The sequence below is a fragment of the Delphinapterus leucas genome, chromosome 2 (assembly GCF_059928025.1).
Source record: "Delphinapterus leucas isolate spDelLeu-1000000601 "Yukka" chromosome 2, BTC_Dleu_Yukka2, whole genome shotgun sequence".
In the NCBI taxonomy this organism is placed as follows: Eukaryota; Metazoa; Chordata; class Mammalia; order Artiodactyla; family Monodontidae; genus Delphinapterus; species Delphinapterus leucas.
The window spans coordinates 100,039,876-100,063,112 of record NC_143130.1 but is presented as its reverse complement, the minus strand read 5'-3'; the positions used below and the strand labels follow the sequence as shown (position 1 = coordinate 100,063,112).

Sequence of the window (23,237 nt, the reverse complement as noted above, 5' to 3'; positions counted from 1 at the left end):
ATGTGACTTTGTTTAGACATAGGGTCTTTAAAGAGGTAATTAATTTAAAGTTAGGTCATTAGGCTGGGCCCTAATCCTATATGAATGGTGTCCTTATAAGAAGAAGTGATGAGGACATAGCCACACAGAGGAATGACCATGTGAGGACACAGAGAGAACACAGCCATCTGCGAGCCAAGGAGAGAGGCCTCAGGAGGAACCAACTCTGCCAACACCTTGATCAGGACACAACCTCCAGAACTGTGAGAAAATAAATTCCTCTTGTTTAAGCCACCCAGTCTTGTTTACTACTTCGTTATGGCAGCCCTAGAAAACACAGGCATTCTCCTGGCCCTCAAGAGGGGACAGATAAGTAAACAGAGAAATAGTTTGGTGAGAAGGATATGGTGAAGCAAATTTTGCATATTATCAACTCAGCAGAATTTATGCGGCGACCAAAATGATAATTATAGAGAGCATGTAACAACCTGAAAAAATGTTTATAAAAAACATTAAGTGAAAAGGCAAAACACAGCAACATAGCTATTCTACGATTACTATAAAAGATGGTTTATTAATAGACAAAAAATAGAAGAAAACTTGGAAAAACAGTTTTTTGCTGAGGTGAATCCTTGATGAACTTTCATTTTTTAGTTCTTTATCGCTGTTATAATAGCAATGATGCAATAAATTTTTAAATATTTAATTTTACTGATACATTCTCCCTTTTTTTCTTTTTTCCTTCACATTTTGGTTTAGTTCAAGTTTCTGCTTTTGAGAAAGTTATTCCTGAAAGGGAATTCAAAAAGATTTTATGAGCCTAAAGATTGTACAGAACACAGAGATGTACAATATATATCTTTTTAAATTCGTGACTATGTTTTCTTCATATAAATACCCAGAAGTGGAATTGCTAGATCATATGATAGTTCTATTTTTAAGTTTCTGAAGAACCTCCATACCATTTTCCATAATGGCTGCACCGATTTACATTCCCACCAACAGTGCACTAGGATTCCCTTTTCTCCACACCCTCACCGACACTTGTTATTTCTTGTATTTTTGTTAAGAGCCATTCTGACAGGTGTGAGGTGGTATCTCACTGTGGTTTTGATTTGCATTTCCCTGATGATTAGTGATGTTGAGCATCTTTTCATGTGCCTGTTGACCATCTGTATGCCTTCTTTGGAAAAATGTTTATTCAGATCTTCTGCCCACTTTTTTTTTTTTTTTGGCGGTACACGGGCCTTTCACTGCTGTGGCCTCTCCCGCTGCGGAGCACAGGCTCCGGACGCGCAAGCCCAGCGGCCGTGGCTCACAGGCCCAGCCGCTCCGCGGCATGTGGGATCCTCCCAGACCGGGGCACGAACCCGTGTCTCCTGCATTGGCAGGCAGACTCTCAACCACTGCGCCACCAGGGGAAGCCCCCTGCCCATTTTTTTTCATTGGATTGTTTGGGGGGTTTTAGTATTGAGTTGCGTATGTTCTTTGTATATTTTGAATATTAGCCCCTTTAGCAGAAATAGCCACTAAAAATAAGTAAGGACTTAAGGAAAATGGCACACTTGATTCTGTATTCGAAAAATAATGATCTAAAATGAGATTATAGAGCCTTGCCTGGCTATAAGCCTCAAGATCCAGCTCATTTATAAAAATATCCAGGGCTTCCCTGGTGGCGCACTGGTTGAGAATCCGCCTGCCGATGCAGGGGACGCAGGTTTGTGCCCTGGTCCGGGAAGATCCCACATGCCGCGGAGCGGCTGGGCCCGTGAGCCATGGCCGCTGAGCCTGCGCGTCCATAGCCTGTGCTCTGCAACGGAGAGGCCACAACAGTGAGAGGCCCACGTACTGAAAAAAATATATATATATATCCAAAGAAGAATTTGCCAAAGTAAAAGTGAGGACAAATGAGGTGAGCAGAAGATATAGTTCTCCATCCCTTGAGGCAGCCAGAAGGGCCAGGGCCCAGGCAGCTCCATTCAGGGCTCACACACCTGGCCAGGCCCCTTACAGCAGAAAGGTGAAGCACAGCACACAGAGCCTGAGTGCCCAGCCTGGAAAAGAGCACGTATTTTCACAACAGACTTCCACACAAAGGCCACTGCATTCCTGACAGCAGTACAGCAAAATCTGTCATGTCTCTCAGTAACTTTTGTGTGGGGCAGGGCATAGCATGGAAAAGTTAACAAGGTGAAAACAGCTGCCCTAAAGCTGCACTGGATGTTAATCAAACCTCCTAAAGAGCAGGAAGGCTTATATCCAGGACCTTAATTTGCCCCCTAGGCCCCTGTTTTTACCTTGATTTAGCAGTTCTCACTATAGCAATTTGTCGTCCTCATCCCACACAGGCCCCAAGCCTGGGATTCTGCTGCTCCTACAGGCTTGCCTTTGGTAGCCCCTCAAGTAGAAAAGCTCCCCAGGAAGGAGATAGAGTTTTATTTTTATCCCAGTTAAAGTCCCTATCCAATCCATTAATAGCTACAATAACCTTGGTCCAAGGCATTTCCTGGAGAATCTATAACCAGCTGGGGTTAATGAACTCTCCCTACCATTAATTCCTGGGAGAGGCCATTGGCCTGCATGGTTACTTAATTACTCTTCTGTGTACAGCTTCATAAAGCAATGAAATGCCTTCTTTCAGGAAGAAGGGAGATGGTAATGGGGGTCATCAGAGGCCATTAATTTTACAAATAGTTTGTTGGAAACTACAGTATGTTAAGAAGTCACTCTGGCCCACAAATCAACTCAATGCGGTCCTTATTAAGTTGAGATCTAAACCTTCCCAGGTTTCCATGATTCACACACATAAAGTTAACAAGTGGTGCAGAATCTGGCCAAAATGTACATACTCAGGTATGCAGAAACATATTCTTTATATTCTGCAAATGATCTTATCTTCCCCTCTAGCTCTGATTCCTTAAGTTGGCAGAAAAGACTCAGTGGGGCCAATTCAAGACACCATAGACTTTTCCCAGTTAAAAATCTCTTTCAGGTAATTTCTCAGTCTTAGGGAGATTCTCCCTCTCCAGAGCTCTCCTCTTTCCCAGGATATTGGCAGGTGCAGGGAAAAACTACATATACTTAAGGAGGGTTGAAGGAGGAGCTTTGGGTCTTCATGGCTCCTCTTGCTGCTCCTGGGTCTGCTGGCCTTTCAGGCTGTATGCTGGCCCATGCTGCTTGTGCTATCCCTCCCCCCAGCACACACACACACGCCCTAGAATGTAAACCCCATGAGGGCAGGTGTCTTGGCTGTTTTGTTTACTCTGTCTCCCTAATGCTTAGAACAGTGCCTGGCATACACAGGAGCTCCTTCAATGTTTCAGTGTTTGTTCAATGAATGAGTAGTTAGTTGGCTACACGATGGGATTAGACTGCTGGCCTTAGGAATCAGACTTTCCATATTAGTCACATTTTGAAGCAAGGGAGCACAATCTGCCAGAGAAATAAAAGACAGGGGCTACCCCTTCATACTGCCCAGAAATCAGATCCATTAAACTACTGCTGCCAAAGGGAAGACGTGACCATGAAACACACACAACCATCTAGGGTCTGAAGTCTCCATAGATGATGAGAAACCGTTGCCACCCACCCTACTGTGACATGCTGCCCCCCATGTCAATAGCAGGGTCATGACACCTCAGAAGGTTCTGAGATTCTACTGGACAGTTCCACTGGGGAAAGATTAGACTCTTCAGAAGCTAACTGCCTAGAGCAGAATCAGGAAGACCATACACATCAGAAGAGAGGTGGAGTTTAAGGAAGTAATGGATTTAAAGAGGAAACCAAAGGGGCAGAGCAAGCCAAATTTACTTCTGCTTGGTTTTTCTGAGCCCTGTTTAATACTAAGATCTTAATATCTGGAGATTCTTACAGAGGCCAGGCTAGAGAGCCGAGAGATTACTTTTCAGAGAAGTTGTACACCTACACCCAGGCCCATGGGCCCTTTAGGAAAGCAAGTGGCCCTAGAGTAGAAAGGGACTTAAGAACAATTGATAGCCTCTATTGATTCTTATTGCTGTGTATGAATTCCAAAGGGTTTTGTGTTGGTGAACTATCTCTGAATATACCTGCTAGCAGGATATATACTGAAATTTCCAGCATTATCCCTGTATCCTCACTGTATCCTTACTGAGGCATAATCAGAACATGAGCAGAAAGCCAAAAGGCTGAATTTTGTCATGGCCAAAATGTGAAGTTGGAGGGAAGAGACCAGTTCTGTTTCTATATCTGGGGGCTCTTGGCTAGTTACTCTACTTCACAAATGACTCACTTCCCCAACTCATTAGATACATCTCTGCTGATATTTTAGGGAATCTACAATGGAAGAACACAAGGAAGATCAACTAGATGATGAGTAAGTAATCATGATTAGGCAAAGCCACATCCAAGGGCCAAGGTATGAAGCAGGTCTGCTGTAGATGTCTTCCTTCATCTTCTAGTCTCCCTCTCTCTCTCCATCTACTATCTATCCCTCCCCCATTGCACTCCACCTCAAGCCCTTCATGCCCTCCTGAAGTGATAGCTATTATAAAGTCTTCTTTTCCAAAATCATCCCTCATCCTTACTCAAAAGTCTGCCTCACTAACTTATTTATGGTTAATCATTTGAAAAGCAAACTAATTAATGATACAAGAAAAAGAAAAGTTTATTGAGAGCTTCCATGTGCCAGGTACCCTTTCTAGATGACTCTAGTGTTACCCTTATTTTATTCAAATTTACTTAAAAAAGATTTTTGAATTCTTGAAAGTGAATGCCTGGATCATATCTGTGTGCTCAATGAAGTGACTCTCATGATAGATACTCAAGCTTTGTAGCAGGCACTGTAAGAGAAGTTTTGAGATGGGAGAAGGAAGGGAAAGACTGAAGCCCTACCTGCTGGTGGAAATCTCTTGTGGCTCTGCATAAAGCTGGGCTCAATCATAAGGAATGTGCCAGCTACCTGGATAAAAGTACTCAATAAAAGTGTATTGCATGAGCAGATTTTTTGAACAACTTGTCTTAGAAACCAATGCAGGACACTATTTAAGGAAGCAAGACTTCTGGAACCAGAGTGGAGGTGCACTAGTATATTGAGCACTTTGGCTGAGAAAGCCTGAGAAAAACCTCTCTTGCTGACCAAGTTGAGAATTATTGAAACAAACTGTAGAGCATGATTAAGAAATGTAATTTCCTAAGAATGAAAAAGGACAGATGTGCTTCCAGAAACAGCCAGGTTAATGAATTACGTGCCTTCTAGATAACCCATTTAGTCCAAAGATTACTGATCTTAAGATAACTGGCCCTTGTTCAATTTGGGGACTGAGTCTACAGGTCAGAGAAAGTGGAAATCTTAAGACTGGCCCAGTCAAAGAGGAACATTAACAGTTTGAATATGGACCTTGAAAGGGATATGCAGAGAATTGATGAAGCAAATCAGGACCTTCTTCTCAAAATCCACAAGAAAGAAGAAGAGATTCAGAGGTGAGTGTTGGGGTTCCATGAGGGAAGTTCTCCATCCAGAGGATGGGGTAGAAGAGAAGAGACAACACTAAATTTTCCTGTTTGTTCTAGAGACCTAATTCTTGTACAGCAAAGTTTCTTCTTCATTCTCTGGCATTTCTCTGTGGCTCAAACTCTGAAATACAGCAAGTTTTAAAGAGATTCCTAAAAAAATTGAGTGATACCTGAGCTGAAAGAACATTGGGGTGTTTGACTTGGGAATCAGAGGAATCTTACTTTTCCTGCCTTGAAAGTGATTCTGAGTCTAAGGATCCAGGAAAGAATGGTTTCCGACTTGAGATTCGTGTTTATTGTCACTGAGGTTCCCTTGAAACTGATATTTGTGTTTTATCGGTTCTGAAACTGCCAGATCCTCAGAGTGTGTGCTTGCGTCATCTAGGCTGGAAAATGAGATCACTCAGACCAGAGACCTGGCACAGGGTGAGGAGTGGGGGAAGGAGAACCGCACCACGATGGAAACGGAAAGAGCCTTGCAGGCGCTAGAAGAAGAAACAGCCAGACTGGTAAGCAAGAAGCTGGGAAGAGCTGTACGATAGGTTTTATTCATCATCCTGTCTCTCATCAACTATCAGATAAGCTAGTCTCTCCTTTTTACATACAACTAGCAGTCAACTCAAAAGTCATGGCAAGGGCTTCCCTGGTGGCGCAGTGGTTGAGAGTCCGCCTGCCGATGCAGGGGACACGGGTTCGTGCCCCGATCTGGGAAGATCCCACATGCCGTGGAGCGGCTGGGCCCGTGAGCCATGGCTGCTGAGCCTGCGCATCCGGAGCCTGTGCTCCGCAACGGGAGAGGCCACAACAGTGAGAGGCCTGCGTACCGCAAAAAAAAAAAAAAAAAAAAAGTCATGGCAGGATGTGTCCATGCATGGAAAGGGATGTGTGGAGGGTAGGGTTTCTTTGGTAATACTTAGTATTGGGAAGCCCTGCGTGTGGGCATCTCTATCCCTGTTAAGTTGGTGTGTATGTATTGAGATCAAACCACAGGTTCTTTACCTGACCTTATACAATAAGGTAGAGTTCCTGCAGGAAATCATCACTGGAGCGAAATGGAGAACAATCAACTAAATAAAGACGGATGATGGTATGCAGATGCACACTTACACTCTGCTTCTTTCTCTCAACAGGAAAGGAAGAATGAGACTCTGGTCCACAGTATAGCAGAACTTGAAAGAAAGGTGGGATGGGGCTTTTGTGTTCCCCAGTGTTCCCACAGAATCCCCAGGCACCAAAGAGGCAAGGGAGCAAAAGTGGTCATAGGGGATCCCACATGTTAGAGAGGCCTGTGCTGGGGTGGATACTACTCTCCTGAGGCTGAGCTTCATGACCTAAATAAATGCCATGGATCTTCCCTGCAAGTATCAGATGGACAGAGGGAGTGGGTTATTCAGGGTATTCAGTGATCCCATAGGTTCCTTCATTCTATTACAAGAAAAGGGATTCCAGTAGACACTCTGTTAAAGTGATTGGCTGGCAGCTCTGTAGTGAGAGTTAATTTTACTTTCAACAGAGACTTAAAAATACTTAATTCCTAAGGATTCCCTCTTCCTTGTCTAGGCATTCCCTCTACCTCAACTCCTGCTCAGAATACAGTGGGCTTCCTATGATACCCTACTTTCTGACCCATTCCTGAATAACCCAGCATGGATGAGGGGTTCAGAAAAGTACCCCTGCCTTGAGCAGGCTCCAGCTTTGGTGGCCAAGACTAGTGAGAAGAAGTTAGAGGTAGAATAAAGATGTCTCCAAGAGCACCGAGTATCCACCAAAGGACCACCTCCTGGCAGCTTTTATCAAGACCAAATTACCAGCCCACACACACACCAGAGAATGTCTTTGTTTTCTTTATTTTTTTTATTTGATGTATTTTTTATTTGCAATGTGTTTTTTTATTTGAAACTGTAGCTTACAAGGAAATCTCAAAAGGCAACTAAGTGTGAACAAGGCAATCTAAAGGGAACCCCAGAAGAGTCAAAGGTAAATGGAAAAGCAATCTTGAATGAGTGTGGACTATGTGAACAGGAAACAAGCTTTCAAGTGGAAACAACTGTCAAAGTTGGGATAAATTCTTTGTAGTTTTACCCATGTCAGGCATAAGCCTGGGCCACTGAGTACTGACATTTCCTCTGCTCTTAGTAAGGAATTTTACTCTGAAGCCATATATTTTGTTCTTTCTTCCATGAGGAAGAGCAGAACACAAATGCATATATAACACTGGAGGCAGCTGAAGTCCCTAATTTAAATCCTGTCCCCAGTACTTAGTGTGGTATATGAAGGGCAATTTAATCAGTCCCTCCCAGCCTCCGTTTGAAAATTGAGTGAAATTGTGTATATAAAGTATTCTTTCCTTTTTTTGGAGAGCTAAAACCTGAAGTCACATAATTTTAAAGTGACTATTTAAGAGTGTGGCTAAGGCATATGTATGAATTCATAGAGGCAGAGCTAGGATCTGTAACTCTACTGCATGCTAGGCAACTTACACATCCTGTCATGGAATCCAATCTAGAAAAGAAATCATTAAGTTGGTCATTCAAGTATCTAGTGAGTTCTGCATGCTAAGTGCATCAGACAGTGCTTAGCATTTCTCTAATTGTGTTCCAGAGCTAAGAACCTGGACACAACCACAACACATCCGATCAAAGATGCAAGAAGAATTAGAGACTTACTTTTTTTATTTAGAGAACAGGTAAAATTCTAACTTGATACTTTCTGTAGAATTACATCTTTATCCTTGCCTTAATTTTTCTTTCGCTTATTAAGCACACACTTAAGCCCATACTGTGTATATGAAGCCTATGACGATATGGACACACTGAAAATAGAAATATAAAAAGAAAGAATAGAGAATCACTCTCCTATCTTCTCTTGGCCAAATTAGTGTTGATGGCCACAAAAAAAAAAAAAAAAGAAGAAGAAGAAGACGACGTTTAAGGCCACCAAGTAAGCTTGCTTAGTCGTGCACATCCAGGAAATTTACCTGGAAAGAAAGAAATCTGGATCCTGTGTGTACATCAGGAAGAAAGTGAAGTTAAGACTAGAAAGGATTATGAAGCCCCATGACTATCCTTACCATATAACTGCAGCAGTCAGAGACTGATTTTTCTTCCTTCTCCTGCCCAAAACAAGTTTTCCTGACAGTAAGGCCACCAGAATCTAGTGGGGACACTTTAATGCTGGCTATGTCAGATGAGCTGAGCTGACAGACTATAGAGTTCCAGGTGTTGCCAGAACAATGGCCATTATTTTCCTAGCAGCAACCAGCCCAGCCCTAAAGAGTTCCAGAGTATTATTAACCCTCTGAATCACTCCCTTTTGCCCACCTGTTTTGTAGAATTCTTAGGTGATATCTCTAATTCTATGAAATATACAGCATCTCCTTTGCTTCTGTTCCCGTTGCATGCTGGTGATTAGTTCAGTAGTTTAATGGGATGCCTGCTTCAACTCCTTGTGACTCAGGCCACTGTCTTGAAAATATAGCCTTTAGCACATTTTTCTTTCTGGCCCTGGTTGTAACTGACTGGAGGGGAAAGGAACTGTTAGAAGCATCCAGATGTAAAATAATGATCCCTAGATGAAAGTGGGAACAACAGAGCTGAAAGGGAAGGAAGGGAAAATACAGTTATATCTTCTCTTCCTACAGAATATAACCCAAATGCATCCATTCTTCCCTATCTACTACTACTAATAGTACTACCCTCTTGCAAGCCACCATACCCCTCACCTGGATGCTGAAGTAGCCTCCTAACAAGTCTTCCTGCTTCAACTCTTACTCCTAAACAATCTCACTTTCCACATATTGAAAAGTCTCTTCTTTAAAAACACAGGTCAGATTGTGTCTTCACCACTTGAAGCTCTCTCCTGGCCTTTTACTACAATTAGAATAAAGAACCAAATTTTGGGGACTTCCCTGGTGGCGCACTGGTTAAGAATTGCCTGCCAATGCAGGGGACACAGTATCAAGCTCTGGTCCGGGAAGATCCCACATGCCACGGAGCAACTAAGCCCACGTGCCACAACTACTGAGCCTGTGCTCTAGAGCCTAGAAGCCACAGCTACTGAAGCCCACGTGCCTAGAGCCCATGCTCCACAGAAAGAAAAGCCACTGCAATGAGAAGCCCGCACACCACAACAAAGAGTAGCCCCCGCTCGCCACAACTAGAGAAAGCCCGCGTGCAGCAACAAAGACCCAACGCAGCCATAAATAAATAAATAAACAAACAAATAAATAAATAAAAGAACCAAATTTTTTTAGAAGCTATAAGGCCCTACGTATGTAACCTCATCAGTGGCTACCTTTCCCCACCTTACCAGTATCCCCTGTGCTTCAGCCACATAACTTCTTCATACATACCAAAGTTCACAGTCTTGGCCCTTGTTGTAACCTCTGCATGGGACATATTTCCTCCAGATCTCCATTTGACTAATATTTATCTTTCAGATTTCAGCTCAAGTATCATCAGAGAGGCCTTCGCCAACCACCTACCTATATTAGCTCTTATGCCATCACTCACTCTCACCCCCAGCACATTACTCGGCTTTTATTTCCTTCACAGCACTTATCATGTTGACTCATCTGTTATGTCCCCCAACTAGAATGTCAGCTCTGTGAGGCAGAAAGCCTATCAATTCCGTTCACCACTGTATCCTCAGTACTCCCCCTGCCCTTTCCCTGTCACTCCAGTATAGTGGCCGATATAGAATAGGCTTTCATCAAGTATTCAAGGAAGGAAGAGAGGAAAGAAGAAATACAGGGAGAAAGAAAGGAGTGAGCCATGAATATATAAAAGCAAAAGTGACAGTGAATTTTTCAAGGTTGATGTTTTTCTAAGAGAAATAGCTAAGGAAGAAGGAAGCTAAGAATTGAAGTTTAAGGGCGAACAAAGCACTGATGAATACTGAGTGGTCAAGAGTGCAGGCTCACCAGGCAGCTGCAAGGACAGTTTGACTGCCCTCCATCAAAAATATATCTGAAATGGTGCCCAATGCACGTCAACCACCTGTGAGATAACCTCTGCTATAGCATTTCAGAATGGAATCCTGTTTTTGCCTTGCTGAGTTACCAGCCTCCTTCCCTGTCTATAGGTTAAGTTACAACAGCTGGAAGCCTCCTGTGCAGACCAAGAGAAGGAGCTGGCCAAGGTAACCACAGTAACTTCAATGTTACTCCTCCCAAAGGAAGGGATACTCCATTCTTGGTCAGAGGATCTAATGCATTCCTCAAATGACTGAGCTATAATAAGGTTCTAGATCCCAAACCATTATGGGATCAGGAGGGTATGAAGGAAAGGAAGATGACTATAGTCTCCTAAGTTACCTTCTATTTAATATTTTTTATAGGATACACTTCATAATCTATATCTTCCACAAATTAGTATCTATTCTACTCCCAACTGTCCCCAAATAATCCCCAAGGGACTATAAAATATAGCTTGTTTACCCTCAAAAAAATTAGTTTATATGTACAAAAAAACATATTTAGAACAATTAGAAGGCCACATTTAGGGTCTGGTACACAGGAGGAAACAAGTATACTATTGTTCTTACAGCAATTCACTGAGAAAATTTAAGACTAATAAATTTTAGTCTCCCCAGGTAACAGAAGACTATGCACTTTTGGCCCAGCTCTGTGAAGATCAGGCCCTCTGCATAAAGGTACAGCCCTTCAGTAAAGGGACAGCAAAGGGTTTGTTCAGGTACAGGGTGAAATGGAACCAGGTTTTTCAGAGCATACTGTCTGGAACAATTTTAACTCTTCAAGGTGTCATTCCAGAGGGATTTTAGGGTCTATGACACTCCACCACCAATATCATTCTGTTACTTCCCTGGTCTCCCAGCCTCTGTGCCCTTAACTTAATAATGAACACTTTTCCTGTTTGTAATCCCAATTACCCCCAGAGACCTGTCCAATGGTGAAATATAGTGAGAGATCAGTAGTGGTGAGGTGGAGGCTAGGAAGGAGAAAAAGTGGCAGTGGGAATACCAAACATTTATGTTACAATGTAATAATGCATGTTTATTATGATTAGGAAAAGCACAGGGCTTTAATTAGTAACCGCGCTTTCTTTTATTTCTCTTTGAAGAAGTACCGGGAAACTTTGAAGAAAATAGAAGAAGAACTAGAGACTCAGTTCCTCGAGAGAGAAGTGTAAGCTTTGGCAAACAAAGGAACATCCTGGTTTTAGTGGTAACTCCATCTCAGCCTGGGTCAGAGCAAACATCTCTCTAATTCCAGTTTGGAATTATGAGGCCCCCAACACCACATATCTTTCCCCTCTGTAGTGATCAGGTCGACTCCCACTGAACCACACCAACTGTAAAACGCAGGTCCTTCCCCCATCCTTCTTCAAAGACTGTAGAAACACATCTCCCTTCATAGCTTTATCACGTTACCAATTATTTGGGTTTATATTAAGGGTAGGAACATGTGCTTTAAAAAGGGTTAGTGGTCAGGCACCTTGATAAGTAGAACATTCATATTAAACATAAATAAAAGCTTCCTTCCCCCAAAAAATACCCCTTGAGTTTGTCAAAAGAGTTTAAATGATGAGAAACTAAACCAAAAACCTCACTTCCATTTCTTGACCCTCTTTAGATGTTAAATCTTAATTCAGTCAAGAAGTATCTCTATATATTAAATATTTTGGAACCTTGTGGTAAAGAGAAAGAGACCCAAACTGCATAAAGCCTCTAAATAGGCAGGTACACAGGTACACCGTGGCCTTGTGTCCAAGACACTAGGACTTGGAGGTCCTCGCCCCTAAAGGATACCTTCAAGTCTCCCAAAATCCTTCCTGAGTACTAGGTGTGGCTTGACTGCTAAGCTAAGTTTCTAGAACAAGGCTATTCAACAGAAATTTCTATACTATCTATTAAGTATCCACTTGGCCACTTACTGAGTACTTGAAGAACAGGTAGTATGACTGTGGAACTTATTTTTTATTTTAATTAATTTAAATTTAAATAGCTACATGTAGCAACTGGCTACAATAGAATTAGAATATAAGACTGTTTTTAAACAACCATCATATAGTATGAATCTTTGAGGGCACTTTATCCAATCTCTATCTTGGTTCTTTTCCCCCTAGGTCAAAAGTCATAAGCATGAACTCAGCAAGCAAAGAGTGTAATGGCCAAAATAACAAGGTAAGCACCTACTCCATCTTCAGCTTCTTCAGTGTCATCACCTTTCAAAGGAGTTTCCAAAATCACTATAAGCCACCAAACATCTAGCAATCTTCCCATGTGGATTTTCCAAGAACAGTACCAGATATAATTCCAAAGCATTTCAACCCTAAACAAATAAAGAGGATGCTAAGGAACAGTTGTCTTCCCTCTTACAGCTGTGCAAATGATGTGTTCTCAAAGAAACCAGCCCAAGACCAAAGAAAGTTTAGAACAGAAGCGAGAAGGAACATTAACTGAGGGTGCACTCTGTGGAGAGAAGGCCAGTACATGACACATACACCACTCCTCTATCTCCTGTAATCACAGCACTTTTTCCTGATGATCCCAGCATGGTCCAGAATCTTTTACTACACAGAACACCAAGGGCATCTATCACCATCTAATCAGAGTTGGCCTATGAGTTAAAACATAGGAAGCAGTTGCTTCTTTATGATACAGCTTCAGTGTCTATTCATCTTTAACATCATGATGTCACCAGCACATATGCAAAGGTCTGAAGGAAACAGATGTGGATGTAGAGCCCCCGGCCTCTTGGCCTGCTTGGTGTCCTGTGGAAGCAAGTACATAGATAAAGTTTATTGGACTTTAATTGTAATTTATATTTCCTTTAGAGCCAAAGTGGACATTCAGCAGAAATTTTATGTTGTTGAGATATATGGTCTTTATAATCTCAGAAAAGAGAAGTCATCTCTTCCTTAAAAGCAAATATCAACATTTGACTATTACCCTTGAGGTGCTCCAGATGTTTGAATATGTTAGACCATTTCCACAGTGACTATAGTTCCCACTGTCCCGAACAGGTTATTCTGGTCCCAAGCTTATGTATTCCACTCAGCAAGCAAAACTCCTGAAATTAACTGAAGTCCACCTCTCTAGAACCAAGCTTGGCATGCTACCTGATGTGTCCCACCATCTATTCCCGGTGACTTATTAAAGTATTCCTTCTGACCACCTATCAGAGAAACAACAGGACTGTCTTCATCAAGATTATCAGAGTCCATGTGATGGTTCAACGACCTATGATGTTTGAGCAATCTCTTTAGAGAGGCTGCCTGAGCAGCTGACCAGCTAGCATGCCACTTAATCTCACTCAAGCTATAGAATCAAATTTGTAACCCAGAAAGCTGCTTTCTAATTCCAATTCTGCAAGCCTCATTTCCACAGTTTTAAAGTGTGATCATAATTCCTCTTCCTTTTTATCTCACAAGGAAGTTTAAAGGAAAATGAAGTAACTGAGAAAATAGTTTGGAAGAGGGATGTTACAGAAATCCAGGATATATTCTCATCTTTACATTTTTATAGCTTTCAAAATTTATCTCTTGCAATATGTTTGTGTGGTTTTTATAGCCTGTAAACTTCTCTAAGGGTCACTGGCTAAGTAGAAGGTAAGGGTATAGTTGAGAGAGCCCAAAATGTGAACTGAGAGGACCTGGGTTCCAGGCCTGGTCCTGCCACTTACAAGCTGTATGACCCTACCCTTCTAAGTCTTCATTTATTCCTATCAATATATAAAAAGGTAATGCAGTTTTATATATATATATATATATATATATATATATATATATATATATATATATATATATATATATATACACACACACACACACATACATATATATACACACACACACATATATATATGTACATATATTTGGCTTTGAAAATTTCATCTGCTTATGTATATGAAAAAATTTGTAAAATTTTACCTAAAATGACATTTAATTAATGGCTCAGTACTACTTGGCAGTGCTAACAGAGTCCAGAAATTGTTTATTTATCACTGCCCTTTCTTCTTCTCCCAGGATAACTCTCTCCAAAAGAAGAAAACAGGATTCTGTAAAACGTAAGTAAATTCCTTTGAGTAAACTTCCCAGAAAACTGGGAGTTCTACTTAGCCATACTAGCAGATAGCAAAGTCTAGACAAGGAGAACATTGTATACACACACACGCACACACACACAGTCAAGTCAACAAATTTGTTTTATCAATGACTACATTTCTCAGTTCACTGTTATGACTTCCTTGTCCAAAGGCGATGACTAATCTCAGTTTTCCAGTATTAGAAGCCAGTGGCCTAGCAGTAATCAGAAACAGGAATCCTATCACCTAGAAGAGATGTGACAAGTGTCATACTTACCCCCTTTTCCCTTCAACACTTTCAACTAGTTTGATGTGTCTGGTTTCCCAGTAACATCAGTTGAGTAGAAATGGGGACTCCAATAAAAAAATTAGAAATAGAAAAACAAAAGAAATTTAAAAAAGAATAAACAAGGAGGGCTCTAAAAAAGAAAGAAAGAACTTCTGCAATATATGATAACACTGAGGCACCTTGAGGACATTATGCTAAGTGAAATAAGCTAGTCACAGAAAGACAAATACTGCATGATTCCACTTATATGAGGTATCTAAAACAGTCAAGTTCATGAATCAAAGTGTGGAATGATGGCTGCCAGAGGGTGGGGAGAGGGGGCACGGAAAGTTACTAATCCATCGGCATAAATCTTTGGTTAAACAAGATGATTAAGTTCTAGAGATCTGCTGTATAACATTGCACCTGTGGTCAATGATAATGTGTTGCACACTTAAAAATTTGTTAGGAAGGTAAATCTCATGTTAAGTGTTCTCATCACAATAAAATAAATTTTTTAAAAAACTTAAAAAAAGAAATGGGGAGATCCTTCTGTGGTTCGTAAGCATGAAGATTGGGTTTTTACACTATTGTGTGAGATGTGCCTCCCTCAAACTTTATCACAATGTCAGCACATTACCCCCTAATGTGAAAAATAAAAATAGGGAGAGAATTTCTAAATGCAAGTATACCACTGCCTTACAGCAGATAAAAGAGAGAGAAAATGATTGGGAAAAGGAGACAGCACCTAACAGTATTCAGCACATAATAACTGCTCAAAAATCTTGTTAAACCAAATAAGAACTCAAGATTCAAACAAATGAGTGGATATTAGTCCTTAGGGAATCACAGTGATAGCAAAGTAAAATTGGTATTGAAGCCCCTGCATTTTTAAGAAAAGGTCAAATTATGTTCAATATAGTATGTTTAAGAAGGCATAGAAAAACATATATTTAAAGTGGTATGAAATGTGATTTAGAAAAAGTCCAATCAAAATGGTTAACATAAAATTACTGGTGCTTAAAGGTCAGCTCCAACTGTCTGGAAAATTTGCTTAAGAGGGATACTCCTTCATACCAGATAAGTGAAGAATTATATATTTCAATATCCTTAAATACATGTTCCCAGAACAACTAGCAGAATTTTCCCTAGAACTCCTAGGCCACCTTCACCTATAATTCAACACCAGCGCCCAACATGGAATTGCCCATGTTCCTGGGATAAGGACTATCTGCCATAAAGAGAGTTAGTAAGCCCAGCAAGTCTAGCTCATCACATCAAACTACAAATGTCTTTCCTCTTGCTCTGATCCAGCATCCTTGGAGCACTGGTATACCGTGCGCTGATAAGAAATTAGAAAGCTAGGTTATTCCTAAGATTGTCCCTGGGCACGTCATCCCAGACCCTTCTCATGAATACTGTATCCAGCTTCAAGAAGAGTGGTGGGAAGAGGCTTTTAAAAGGCTTTTGATTCTAATTTTGAGCAAGATCCTGTATTAGAATGGATCCTGGCTCTTGTCACCAAGATTAACTCTACAGGAAAACTTAAGAAAACTGGAGGGGAAGGGGCTGGTTTTCTTTTTTTTGCGGTACACGGGCCTCTCACTGTTGTGGCCTCTCCCACTGCGGAGCACAGGCTCCGGACGCGCAGGCCCAGCGGCCATGGCTCACGGGGCCCAGCTGCTCCGCGGCATGTGGGATCTTCCCGGACCGGGGCCCAAACCTGTGTCCCCTGCATCAGCTGGCAGACTCCCGACCACTGCACCACCAGGGAAGCCCAAGGGGCTGTTTTTGACTGGTGAGTGGAGATGGGCCATGAATTTGTCCTGAGGCAGAATGCAGCCCAGCAGAACCAGATAAGGGTAATATAGCAAAGGCAACAGTGGAGGTTTGCTCGTGGAAATCATATTAAAACCACAAGGGCAAAATAATTTATCAGTTAAATAAGAAATCAAGACTACCATAAGGAAATTTATTAGGAAATATTAAAGGTAATATAAATGAAAGAAGAGAAATACCATGATCATGGATAGGAAGCCTTAATGTCATAAACATATCAATGGTCTCCAAATAATTAATAGAATCAGTTCAATTCCAATCAAACTCCCCAGAAGATTTTTCATGGAATTGAACAAAATGATACTAAAATATTGTATATGGGAGAGTAAATGGGTCAAAAATAACCTGGGCAATTTTAAAGAAGAGCAAGAAATGAGAAACATGCTCTTTGAGATATCAAGACGTACTGGGAAGCTACAGTAATTATGATAGTGTAGTATCATCAGAGGAATAGGAAAATCAACCGATGGAAAAGGACATGTGCTCAGAATCAGTGCACATATAGAACCTTGATATATGACAGTGATTATATGTCAGAGGGGAAAGAAAGGATTGACTGTTCAGTAAATATGGTGGGGAAAAAATGGTTATCCAGATGAGAAAGAAATAAGATTGAATTACTACTATACAGTATAACAAAAAAGCAAGCCCAGATGTGTTAAAGACTTAAATACCAATTTAAAAAAAAACCTACAAAACTCAGTATTAGTTATCTATTGCCACATAACAAATTACCCCAAAATTTAGTGGCTACAAACAACAAACATTTATCAACTCACTTTCTGTGCATCATAAATCTGTGAGCTACTTAGCTGGGTGGTTCTAGCTCATGGTCTGTTACGAGGTTGCCGTTAAGATGTTGGCTGAAATTACAGTCATTAGAAGGCTGGGCTGAGGCTAAAGGATCTATGTCCAAAGGAGCTTACTCACACAGCTGGTTGCTGGCAGGAAGTCTCAGTTCTTCATCAGATGGACCTCTCCACCAGGTTACTTGTGTGTCCTTATAACCTGACAGCTGGCTTTCTCCTGAGAGTAAGGAGGAAGCCACAGTGCTTTCAGTACATAGTATAGGAAATCACACACTGTCATTTCCATGATACGTTATTCTTTAGAAGCAATTCATTAGGTCTATTCCAAGCTCCAGTGGAGAAGAATCTCTCTAAGGAAGGAATACCAAAGAATTTGTGGACATATTTTTAAACTACCATAAACTCTTAATATAAAATAGTATCTTTTAGGCGTTGGGGTAGGGAATGATTTTTCAAACAAGATACAAAAAGCAGTGATTCTAACTAAAGGAAATGTTGATAAATTAGACTTTATTAAAAATAACTTTAGGGACTTCCCTGGTGGCACAGTGGTTAAGAATCTGCCTGCCAATGCAGGGGACACGGGTTCGATCCCTGGTCCAGGAAGATCCCACATGCCGCAGAGCAACTAAGCCTGTGCACCACAACTACTGAGCCTGCGCTCTAGAGCCTGTGAGCCACAACTACTGAAGCCCGTGAGCCTAGAGCCTGTGCACCTCAATGAGAGAAGCCACCTCAATGAGAAGCCCATGCACCTCAACAAAGAGTAGCCCACACTCGCCGCAACTAGCGAAAGCCTGGGCGCAGCAACGAAGACCCAGTGCAGCCAAAAATAAATAAATAAAATGCACATTAAAAAGTAAATAAATTTTGTTCTTTAACACCTTAGAGCAAGTGAAAGTTATAAAGCAGAGGGCAGATATTCAAAATACACACAATGGAAAAGGATTAATATCAAGAAAATATAAAGAATTCCTACAAATTAATAAGAAAAGCCCAAACAACATAGTAGATAAATGGGCAAGAGGAAACACATAAGATGAATAAACCTATGAACAGATGTTCAGCACCACCGTTCATCAAGGAAATGCAAGCCAAGACCATAATGAGATATTACTTTATACCCAGCTGATTGGCAAAAGTTTCAAAATCTGATAACATCAAATGTTGGAGAGGATGTGGATCCACAGAAACATAAACCCTGCTGGTGGAGTATAAACTGGTGCAACTGGGGCTTCCCTGGTGGCGCAGTGGTTGAGAGTCCGCCTGCCGATGCAGGGGACACGGGTTCGTGCCCCGGTCCGGGAAGATCCCACATGCCGTGGAGCAGCTGGGCCCGTGAGCCATGGCCGCTAAGCCTGCGCATCCAGAGCCTGTGCTCCGCTACGGGAGAGGCCACAACAGTGAGAGGCCTGTGTACCGCAAAAAAAAATTAAATAAATAAAAATAAATAAATAAATTGGTGCAACTACTTTTGAAAACAATTTTCCAAAATAAAAATAAAAAACAAAACAAGATAATTTCAGATAGTGATAAATGCTGAAAGAAAATTAAACATGGTGATGGGAGAGAGAGTAGCTGGCAGGCCAGCATATGGGAAGAGGCTACCTTTGTAAGGGGTTGTTAAGAGTAGAGACATTTGAATATCAAGGAGTCAGACATGCATTTAGATTATGACTATTTTGTTCCAGGTTTTCTAACCTCTAGTTAACAGTTTCTTGGCTTTCTCTTTCCAGGATTTTTCAATATTTCTTTTTCACCACCCTGTTTTTCATCAGACTGCTGGGCTACTTGTTGTTCCACATAAGTTTTATAAATCCAGATCTCTTTGTCAATATACTGCCCAAGATACTGAGCAGGAACATCTTGTGGAAGCTAAGATGCCTTCTCTTTCCATCTCTCATGCTTGAGACAGAGGACATGTTACCCCACTGACCCCCAAGAAATATCCTGGAGCAAAAGAAGGCAAGTGGTATCCGAGTCCGTAGACTAAGAGATGATGGAACTTGTGGAGGAAAGAGGTTTTCTTCAGTTATTTCCTTGAGGTTTTCCTACTTGATTACCAGCCCTCCTCACACAGTCTTTCCAAGATTAACCTTGCCCGGTAAAGAGCTCTGTCAATGGATTTCTGTGGCTATATGGATAAGCTAAATAGTACCAATAGTAAACAAAGCAGACTATTTTTGGAATAATATCATAAATGCTGAGCAAAATTAGAGCTGATCAATTCTTCTAGTGAATCTTAAAAATCTAAGACACAGGATCCCTGCAAAGCAGAAGATTGTTCATTACTTACATTAGAACTCTTTCGTTGTAAGTTGCCTTAGTTTAAGCTAATTTATAAATTTATAGCACACAAAAAAGTATTGCCTCATGGAACTAAAAATCTGGGGCTTCAGGCATGGCTGGATCCAGAAGCCTCAATGTAATGTCACTGGAGTTTCATCTCTCTCTTCTCATCTCATTGGATGGGCATTTTCCTTTTAGTGGGAAGATGCTGCCAACAGCCTAAGACTCATACTACCAGATTAGCATCCTTAGCAGAATGAAAGAGTCTTTTCTAATAGCTCCAGCAGGAAATTTCAGATAAACTGACTTAGTTGTGGTCAACTGTCTACCCCATCCCACAATCAATGTGGCCAAAGGGGTGGGAATACTCTGATTAGTCAAGCATGAATCCATGAACCATATGTCCAAACTCTTGTAAGGGGCAGGGGAGGTAAGGGGACAAGAAAGAGATAAGGGAGTCAGCCCCATGTAAACTATATGGAATGTGTTTCCCAAAGGAAAGGGGACACTCAATTCCCAGAGAAGGGGAAAGAGATACTGGACTGGCAAAAGCTGACATTCACTTAATCACTAGTTTTAGCCATATATATAAATATCTGACTTGGGCAATTAAAACTCAAAGCTGTAGCTCACTTCATATATCTTCTTACCAGTAAAAACTATAGCTTCTCAAGATCATAAATCGAGGTAAACTACTGCAAAGAGCTCAATATAAATATGTAAAGAACCAGGTCTCTAGGGCTAAAGTAAGCAAGGATTCTAAAGTAAATAGCACATGACATATAAACTGCTTCACAAACTTGGCGTAACCTAAATATGGTCAAACCTCCTATTTTTCCAATTAATTGCTGAACCATCCATGTGCCTTATTAACAGGATATACTCAAACTACCTCTTGAACTTTCCCACCCTCCTAACTGATCAGGACCCTTAACAGAAGAGCACAAAGGGGTCATTCTGGCTTCCACACTAGCAGGGAATTAACTTTAACTCTTTGGTTCACTGTCATGTCTTCTTGGGGCCACATGATGTCACTGTTGAAAACTGGTCCTACACAGGTTGATTAAATAATTAATTATCCAAATTGAGACATATCTGATAATAGAAAATGACACAATTATGTCAGGACAAGAGAAACTAGACAGGACTGTTTCAGCAAACCAGGATGTATTGCCATACATATATATATATAAAATCCAAGATCTCATTGACATGGTGTATTTTGCTGAGGCTGCTACGTCTCATTCTTCACTGTTAAGGGTGTCCATGCTCAGGACCCTAGCGCCACAGCTGAAGCTGCACCTCTCCTTCCTTTCACATACCCAGATGTATGTTCCAAGGTCAAGTTCCTAGAGGATTAAGATTGACTCCAGTTTCTGCCACCATCACCCTTGCCTCCACAGGAAGCCCTGCAGTCTGGGAAGTCAGACTACTCTCAGGAAACCCACCCTCTGGAGGTCAAGGGGTTGGTCTGAAGACTCAACCCTCAAAACACAAGGGCTCAATGATACCCTACAAGGGAGGCTCCAAGGTGCACACCTTCCCTTCCAGGCACTTCCCAGTGCCTGGGAACTTTTCTGAACTTCTGCCCCTTGAGAAGAGAAACATTCTACCACACACACTAAGATGTCTCAGCAGACCCAGACATAATGTTCATGATCATGAATTCCATTTATTAAGCACTTGTATCACGTGCCAGGCACTGTACTACGTAGTTCATGTGCATTATTGTATTAAATACAACCTTCAAAGGTAGATACTCTACCCAGTTTACAAATAAGCCAGTTCTGAGAGCAAATAAAACAACCAAAGTTCTGAGCTGAAAGAACCAGAATCTGTGCCTGTGTCTGGCTCAAAACCTTGGCCTCTATAACCTCTAATGTTTCTAATATTAATAGCAGACAATTGACCAGACAGCTGTCCAGGGAGAGGCTGAGGCATAGTCCAGAGTGGTGGGATATTTACCCACCTGTGAAGGGGGAAATCCCAGCCATGGCTACATTTATAGAATTAGGGAGACTCTCAGACAAATCATAGATTCATAAAATTGGCAAGGAATTTAGAAATTACTCATTCAGACCCAGTGAGGCCCTTTCCCCCAAATCACATAACTAGTTAGTGACAGAACCAGAATAAGAACTTGATGTCTTGAGTATTTTTCAGTGTCCCTTCTGGGAAACTACCATTTCCCAGCTCTTTACAGTCAGGCAATAATATAATGAAGATATTGCTGCAATTGTTATTTAAAACCAAAATCAACTGCACCCTCCTGTCTTCTAATGTAAAGGCATAATTCTTAGCTCTGGGGAAATAAACCTCTATATTTCTCTCCCTGTCCCTAACAGGGGAAGAGGAGAGAAGAAAGGGTGACACTTGGCATGCATGAACCTTTTTCTAGCAGAGTACATTAATAAATCTTGAGTTATGCAAAGTGTGCACTGTGGGGGAGTGATAAGTGCTAAAACTGAAATGATCTTCATAATAATGAAATACATGGAATTTTTATCATATCTGAGAGGAGAAGAAGCAGGAGAGAAAGCTAAACAAAATGATGAGACACTGAAATCCAAGTTGGTAGAAATGGACAAGGGACTTTCAGAGGACAAGGAAAGCTGATATTCAATTTTAGATTATTTTCTAATAAGTGGTGCTGCAATATATGCTCTTACACACTTACTTAACTGGCCAGTAAAATCTACCAGATATAGTTGTATATATTTGCCTCTAAAAGTTGCCTTTTATTGACTCCTACAAGTGAATTCTGGTAGAAAAGAAGCTGTTATCTCTCAAGTTTGAGTCAATGCTGAATCAGATATAAAGAAACAGCCATTAAGTTATAGAATAGAGAAATAACTAGGAGAAAAGATTTGCAGAAATCCTTAGAAAAAGAACAAAAGAACAGTACATGGAATATGGAGGATGGCAGAAAAGGCAATCTTAGCTAGTATCAAAGAGTAGGGTGGCTCCTGGTGACATCTACAACAGAGTGTAGAAGAATCTTCTATACCTCTTCTTTCCTATTGGTTCTCTCCAAAGAGACTGATGTCAAGGAGATTTTCCCCTATGTTTTCTTCTAAGAGTTTTATGATTTCAAGTCTTACATTTAAATCTTTTGAGTTGATCCATTTTGAGTTGCTTTTGTGTATTGTGTAAGATAAGGGTCCAATTTCACTCTTTTGCCTATGGATACCCAGTTTTCCCAACACCATTTATTAAAGAGACTATCCTTTCCCCACTGTGCATTCTTGGCATCTTTGTCAAAAATTACTTGACCAGGGCTTCCCTGGTGGCGCAGTGGTTGAGAGTCCGCCTGCCGATGCAGAGGACGTGGGTTCGTGCCCCGGTCCAGGAGGATCCCACATGCCGCGGAGCGGCTGGGCCCGTGAGCCATGGCCGCTGAGCCTGCGCGTCCGTAGCCTGTGCTCTGCAACGCGAGAGGCCACAACAGTGAGAGGACCGCGTACCACAAAATAAAAAAATAAAAATTACTTGACCATATATATGCGGATTTAAT

At 41.3% G+C, this 23,237-nt stretch overlaps 1 protein-coding gene and 1 non-coding gene across 2 annotated transcripts; both read left to right on the top strand.

The window, feature by feature from the left end:
- The first annotated feature begins 4,298 nt into the window (after positions 1-4,298).
- TMCO5A (transmembrane and coiled-coil domains 5A) lies at positions 4,299-20,767 on the top strand. The gene is made up of 11 exons (XM_089906252.1): positions 4,299-4,333; positions 5,290-5,439; positions 5,858-5,981; positions 6,603-6,653; positions 7,378-7,449; positions 10,555-10,611; positions 11,065-11,124; positions 11,553-11,617; positions 12,558-12,615; positions 14,460-14,500; positions 19,171-20,767. The coding sequence occupies exons 1-11, from the start codon at positions 4,299-4,301 to the stop codon at positions 19,367-19,369; spliced, it is 912 nt and encodes a 303-aa protein (XP_089762378.1). The 3' UTR covers positions 19,370-20,767.
- On the top strand, positions 15,333-15,440 carry LOC115803497 (small nucleolar RNA U13). Its single transcript, XR_004024240.1, has one exon. It is a non-coding gene; the product is annotated as a small nucleolar RNA U13 (small nucleolar RNA).
- Positions 20,768-23,237: the final 2,470 nt, after the last annotated feature.

Bases quoted from the DNA above. Each gene is read 5' to 3' on its own strand.
- TMCO5A (XM_089906252.1), top strand. From the start codon at position 4,299: ATGGAAGAACACAAGGAAGATCAACTAGATGATGA. The intron at 11,618-12,557 runs GTAAGCTTTGGC...TTTTCCCCCTAG, and splicing joins CAGTTCCTCGAGAGAGAAGT to GTCAAAAGTCATAAGCATGA. The intron at 14,501-19,170 runs GTAAGTAAATTC...TTCTCTTTCCAG, and splicing joins AAAACAGGATTCTGTAAAAC to GATTTTTCAATATTTCTTTT.